The sequence below is a fragment of the Corapipo altera genome, unplaced genomic scaffold (genome assembly GCF_003945725.1).
Source record: "Corapipo altera isolate COAL_440 unplaced genomic scaffold, ASM394572v1 79, whole genome shotgun sequence".
In the NCBI taxonomy this organism is placed as follows: domain Eukaryota; kingdom Metazoa; phylum Chordata; class Aves; order Passeriformes; family Pipridae; genus Corapipo; species Corapipo altera.
Window position 1 is genome coordinate 2512901 of NW_020884927.1, and position 6520 is coordinate 2519420.

Genomic DNA, 6520 nt, shown 5'->3' on the forward strand with positions numbered 1-6520 from the left:
TTTTGAATTCAGTAAAGATCGTATAGTTTTTTGAATTCAGTAAAGATAATTTATTTCAGTACAAATTTACTCTCAGTGAACTGGTGACAAGGGGAACGGTTTTAAACTGAAAGAGGGCAGATCTAAATATCGGAAAGAAATTCTTCCCTGTGAGGGTGGTGAGGCCCTGGCACAGGTTGCCCAGAGGAGCTGTGGCTGCCCCATCCCTGGAATGTTCAAGACCAGGTTGGATGGGGCTTGGAGCAGCCCGGGATAGTGTAAAGTGTCTCTGCCCGTGGGGTCTTCAAAGTGGTTACTAAGGCAAGAGTGATCTGTAGGAGCGCTGCCCCACAGCTCACGCCGCTCTGTTTGATCGATGGCCGCCCCGAGGCCCTCACGCAGCCCCGCCCCGCCCGCAGCCCCGCCCGCCGCCATCGCGCCCGCCCCCAGCCCCGCCAGGCCCCGCCATGGCGGCCGTGCGGGACGTGGAGATCGACCCCGAGGGCACCTTCAAGTACATCCTGGTGCGCCTGCAGCGCCCGGGCGGTGGGGAGCAGCGGGACATCGTCCGCGGCACCGGGGCGGCCGAGTTCCACAGTGCGTGACAGCCCGCGGCGTGAGGGGGCGAGCGGGCGGCGGCCGGGCCCCGTCACCGTCCCCGGCGGGGCTGAGGGGAGCGGGAGCCGCCGTCCCGAGCAGCCCAGAAAGCCCCTGTTTTCCCCTTTCTACGTCCCTCGTGTGACATGAAAGCCGGGCCCGTCTCTCTGTCAGGTGCCATTCCCAAACCCGATTTAGGAGAACGAGATGGGCTAAGGAAAAAACTAAAATAATAAAACTTAACGTACTTTTCTATACCCGTGAAGAGAAATATCCCTCTCTTGTGGGTGGAAAAAGCTGGAGGAAAATGAGTGCAAAATAGATACTTGATGCCTAGTGCGTATTCTAATGGCTCTCACCATTCTTCTTGTGCAGATCATATATTTGAAAAAGTGAATCCTGAGATGGAAAAGCTGGGATACGAGTGCAAGTGCCTTGGAGGAGGGAAAATTGATCACAATAGCAAAGACAAGAAAATCAGGGTGTTTGGGCTCTCTACAGTAAGTGCATCTCATATTCATTTAAATCCTTTTGTCTCTGATGTTCTGTAGTATGGTGGCTTTTGGATATTTTCTTCACAGTGTAAACATTAACTGGAAAACCCGCCTGGCTCACTTGTGAGATAGATTAGAAAAACAATAGTTTTAGGGTGGGAGACCAAAAAGATAAAGTTGGTAATTACTCAGCATTAGGTTAAGTTATAATCAAGACAAAAAATGAAAGTAGACATCTCTTGATTCAGTCTTTCCATCTTACTGCTAGAGCAGGAATGGCCCGTTTGTAGCTACAGGGACTTGATTTAGTTATTGCATGATCTTTATTTGCCAAAAAAAATGTTGGCCAGCTAAATTGTGTCTGTTATTCTGTGTATGTGTTGGGTGAGAAGAGTAGACCCAGTTTAGGTGTGAATTTTTTAGTAGGTGGAGATGTAGTAATGTGTATTGTGGAATAAAAATAGCATTTTTGCTACTTCTTACATTTCCAGGTAAGCTCAGTTTCTTTAGGAAAGACTCAATAAGTGTTCAGGATTTCTCTAATGTAGGGAAATGCTGTAGTCTGGCTCTGGTGTTGCTCAGTCATGAAGCATAGCTGCTTCTGTAGTAATAACTGTGAGCAAAGATTCTAGGCTTTTAATTTAGGCAGGAAGAAAATAGTTCTATTAAGTTCCTTTAATTTTCTATAGTAAGTGATGGTTACTTCAAATTTGCTTACCTTAGATGAGCAGTGAAGGTTGGGCCTTGAATGTATCAAGTGTTTGTTAGTGCTGCTTTTGCTCCAAGATGACTCTTGGCACCCGGAATCATAAGAAAAAAACCCTCTGTAGTATTTATGTGGGGTGGGAAGGCACTGCTTCTTCTGTTAAACTCTTGTAATTTTAAGTCCTCACCACAACTGTGTTTTTAAGTGAGACTTCACACCTATGTTACTCAGCTGCCAAAGTAGTGTTAATGGCAGTGGTCAACTCCTGCTTTTGTTGTCTGTGCAAAGTACCTTGTTTCTCTGCTTCTGGTACCTTGATGATTACAGAGGAGCATGATGTAAAATCAGAGTTTTATTGCCATGAGGGCTTGTCAGGCAGAGACCTGGAGGGCCAGATGACCTCAGTTGCAGGTCAGAAGTTAATATATTAATTACATTGGTTTAATTCTTCTCTCAACTTAGAAGTTTGTCGGATTCTAAAACAGAACTAACCTGGTGCTTTATGGAAATCAGAGAAATAGTCATTGACTTGGTTTTGAAGTAGATGTTGTGTTGCTATTTGCAAGGCTGGATGGGGTCTTTAAAGTGGTTACCAACGTAAGAGTGATCTGTAGCTCTTGCTTTACAACTGGCATAACTACATTATTTGGTATTTTTCAGAAGTGTGAATTTTATAACACATCGATTTTAATCTGTGCAGTTTAAATGCAGTTTATTTAAGCTGTTCCTCTTGGGGCTGAGTCAGTGATGAACAAGAGTACATGTTTTGTGTGATAATGCAGTCTTGAGCTATTTTTTTCTCAGTCTTCTAAGTTAAGTGTTGTATGAAATATTACTGGAAAAAGAAAGCAGCCCGTAAATCACAGGTTTTAATCAGTACACTGCACTGTTGTGCAGTAAAGGCTTTTTCACAGGGAAAAAAAATTGCAGTTCTATTATAAGAAATCAAGATAACACATTCAGTCACGTAAGACAATAATGGAAAGGCAACTTCTACCACAACTGGTTTAAATTTCAGTGAAAGTAACACTGAGCAGTGATTTAAATGAGGGTTAAAAATCACACGGGTCATCTGACCTTGCCTTAGTTTGGAGTTGCAGTGGCATAAGAGCACAGATACTTAAAACTAAGCAATTATGAGCTAAGGCAAGATTGCAGATAAATAAAACATGAAGACTGATTTCTTTAGTGGCTACAAGAGTACTCAAATGTTTGCACATGTGGTGCCTTATTCCCTTTTCCTTCAGCTGAGCCAAATCAGATGTTTGTATGCCCATACATTAAAGTGGGTCAATGCAATCTCTGTGGTTTAAAAGAACATTCAGCAAATATGGTGGCTGAGGGGTTTGAAACACTTTAAAACAAGCTTTCCAATGGAGAAATTATGTGAAAAAAGCATCCTCTCACTTGAGATTGCTTGACTCCACCTCATTTATTTTCTAGAACTTGAACTGGGGGGGGGGGGGGAGTTGGAAAGGACAACAAGAAAAATATGATAATTCAAGAATAATTCTTTTAGAACCTGTATTTGATTTGTATGTGAACAACTTGAAGTATCAAATCACAACTGGATCATTTGTGTAGGCAAGAACTGGATGGTTCTGAAGACTTACTGTACATGTCCAATAAACATTTGTTCTGTCTTGCAGGGCTATGGAAAAGCAGATCACTCAGTGACTGTAGAGATACTGAAGAAAGTGTATACAGACTATGAAATTACATGGTCAGATGACAAGAAATAAACTGTGAACAGAATCAGCAGTTCAAAACTTGTAACCGTGAGCTGTACTTTGATTATAAATAAAAGTTAAATGTGTCTATGTATGTAGGCATAAATCTGGAGCAACTGGACTCTGCAGTAATTTATAATACTGTCATTAATCCCCAGAGATACCTCATTTTTCATTCCTTTGTGCAGAATATGTAGTTCTAAGCTTTTTCCTCTCCTTTTGATGTGCTGTCTAATTAAACACTTCCACATTTATCTGACCTCCAGTTTGTTTTCATCCAGTCCTGTCTCACTGATATATTTTAGGATACATCAGATTTTGCCATCAGCTTAAAACACCACAGGACCAAACCTGTTCTCTCATATTTTGACCACAGTTTTTTTTTTCAGTTTCCTTTATTTTTCTATTACTTTTTAGGCTTTTCATCTTATCCACATCAACAAAAATTGGTGTGGAGGATGGAGTTGGCTGTTACAGTTCTTCACCAATGATCTAAATCTTTTGATTTACTCCATGGTTTTGAAAATCCAGTATCTGTGTTCCATAAAAGTAATGATCAATGTCTGTGGTGTTCCTGTAAGATCCTCCCCTATAACAGATTGATGGCAATCTCAAATTCTGCCAATGCTCCTTTCTTTCTGATTCCCCTGTATCACTTTTATTCCCTATGAGAATAATCATGCTTTTTTCTCCTTTCCCTTTTTTTCCAGCAATAATTGTTATAACCACCTCCTGGCAAACCCAGTACACCCAGACAGTGTGTGAATTAACTTACCTGCTTCCTCTTGTGGCAGGATGTTGCCCTTTATTTGTTGTGAAATGACTTGCTACAAATTTCACTTTTTTTGTTTCCTGCCAGTCTACCTTTAATTCACTTGTGGATTTCAAGGGAACACATTGTTGACTTGCAGTCTTCAAGAGGTATTTGTGTATAAATTCTAGTTCTTCCCTTTGCTGTGGCTCCTGCTGCACTTATCCACCAGTATCTGATGGTATAGAGTAGCTTTTTCTTCTCAATGTGCACGTGACTCTTACAGTAAAAACTATGAAATTTGAGAGGCTTTAGTCCAGTTTCTATCACAAATAAAAAAAATCTTACTGTTACTGCCTTGTTACACTAGTTACCCATCTTATGTCACCTTTCTGTGGCTTTGTTTTGGTTGAGCAGAGAGGAATTTCCTGTTCTTATCCTCAAAACTTGGAGTCCATTCCTCATTAGCAGAGTTCAGGTATCTCCACCCCAACAATCACCTCAGAGCAGGATCTCTTGAACCTGGGGCTGCACCACTTCAAATGCCATAATGATTGCATTAAGATTTTGATTTCAGACCAGGATTAAATGTCTGTGTGCCTTGTAACCAAGAACAGCATACAGGTCAGTAATTTGCAAATTGGGCACTTCCCACTTCCATTCTCATGGGGTTTTTTTCCCCCCTAAGCTCTAGTAAAATAACTGTAATTGCCAGTAGACAAACCTGGTTTTTAAATAGCCTCGTTTCCCAAAACTAGCCAATACTCTTTAAAGGGAAGTCATCAGTAAGGATAGTACCTGTTAAAATAAACAAGCTTTTTAATTTAGTTTCCTGAGGTATTTAATGAGTGATTTTAATCTTTCCCTCCACAACACTTACGGGAAAGACCTAATTTAGACCGGATTTCTTATTGTAATGGCTCATTCAAAATGTGAGGGGATGGGATGAGGGGAGAAAAAGCAGGTATTTTATGTTGAAACACCAACAGAACAACCAGCCAACAGAACTAAGTGTTGAATCCTGCTTCTTCTCAGCATGTACCTACTGAATTTTAAGACCAGAACTCTTTTGGAATTATGGAAATCCCAATGCTAATTTTGCTGATTTCACCTGAGAAAAACATCCTTCATTATTTCCCATCTGTAATTCTGAAAGAGGAATTTAATTATACTGTGTGGGGTTACCTGTTTTGCAGGTGTGCAGTCACTGAGACTATGGCTCTAGCAGTCTTCTGCTGAAGTCCTAAAACATCTGATGCTGTATTTGCACAAAAACAGGGCTGTGTTTGAGCAAGGTACTCAGTAAAAGTGTAGTATTTAAACCTAAGACAGCAAGTTTGATCATGGGATATTATCTAGAAGAAATGTTATAGTAGAAGATTGTAAGTACCTTCTTCCTTTACTCATCAAAAAATACTTGGTATTCTTGTTCTTAACCATATTCTTTGTCATAGTGGTCAGCATTTCTTATTATTTCAGTTATGGTTCTCTGACACAGCACCAGACTCAGCAGGTGTAGAACAATCTATTCAGTCCCTGTGTGCAAGCCATGATTTGTCTTTGTCAAAAAGGTTTGAAAAATGGTAAATCAGTTTGTTTCCAGCTTCCCTGTTTTAACAAAAACTGTTAACAGTAATTTCTTGATCTGCCAAAGCTAAAACTTTTGTTCCTCAGTTTGTAGCCAGCAGTTATCTGTTGTCAATAAATTTCAGGGTCAATGAGAAAAATTTCCAAAGCACAACGACAGTCATGGCACAACTGACTGCGTTTTTCCTCCCTCTCCTATCCTATGAAAGGCCAGATTCAGTAGTTTCCAAAGGACCACTTTAAAATAGTCTGAAACAACAGTAGTTAAGGTTCTTCTGTAAAGTACAGGAAATCCTCTATGACTCTGTCTTAATAGCAACAGGGTCAAAATAGGAATCTTGAGGCTGATGTTCATAGTCTTCAGTGATGGGAACTTTTATGCAATAATTAAAGTGATTTAGGTTCCTGCTGTAATAAGTTTTTCCATCCCCTCAAACTGTTGTCCCTTCCCCCCTACACTGAGTATCCCTGCATCCAGTTTACTGCACTGGTTGACTATCTCTTTTTTTTTCTGTCTCTTTTTTTATATTTCTGCAAGGACTCCCAATAAAACAGTGCACAATGAGAAGCAGTAGCCTTGATCTACATGTTAGAGCTGTGTAATGGCTTTTTGTCTGTTTTTTGTTAAAACAATACGTGCAATGGACTTTTTTTTTAGTTGCTGGTGACACTGAGC

General features: G+C 40.6%; 2 protein-coding genes and 1 long non-coding RNA gene across 6 annotated transcripts in view; 2 read left to right on the top strand and 1 right to left on the bottom strand.

Moving 5' to 3' along the window:
* SELE (selectin E) overlaps positions 1 to 3072 on the bottom strand; it is a 21307-nt gene extending 18235 nt beyond the window's left edge. For all 4 annotated transcript variants that reach the window (XM_027658612.1, XM_027658613.1, XM_027658610.1 and 1 more), the window contains exon 1: positions 1789 to 3072. The gene's annotated coding sequence lies outside the window, so the exon portion shown is untranslated. The remainder of the gene's footprint in view (positions 1 to 1788) is intronic.
* Positions 377 to 3765, top strand: LOC113954387 (14 kDa phosphohistidine phosphatase-like). The gene is made up of 3 exons (XM_027658620.1): positions 377 to 576; positions 952 to 1076; positions 3426 to 3765. The coding sequence occupies exons 1-3, from the start codon at positions 447 to 449 to the stop codon at positions 3516 to 3518; spliced, it is 348 nt and encodes a 115-aa protein (XP_027514421.1). The 5' UTR covers positions 377 to 446; the 3' UTR covers positions 3519 to 3765.
* Positions 3766 to 4952: 1187 nt separating this feature from the next.
* Positions 4953 to 5845, top strand: LOC113954388. Its single transcript, XR_003530186.1, has 2 exons — positions 4953 to 5639; positions 5737 to 5845. It is a non-coding gene; the product is annotated as an uncharacterized LOC113954388 (long non-coding RNA).
* The last annotated feature ends 675 nt before the right edge of the window (positions 5846 to 6520 follow it).

Coding starts and splice junctions, on each gene's coding strand:
- LOC113954387 (XM_027658620.1), top strand. CDS start 447: ATGGCGGCCGTGCGGGACGTGGAGATCGACCCCGAGGGCACCTTCAAG. Junction 577..951: donor CGGGGCGGCCGAGTTCCACA/GTGCGTGACAGC, acceptor CTTCTTGTGCAG/ATCATATATTTGAAAAAGTG. Junction 1,077..3,425: donor GGGTGTTTGGGCTCTCTACA/GTAAGTGCATCT, acceptor TCTGTCTTGCAG/GGCTATGGAAAAGCAGATCA.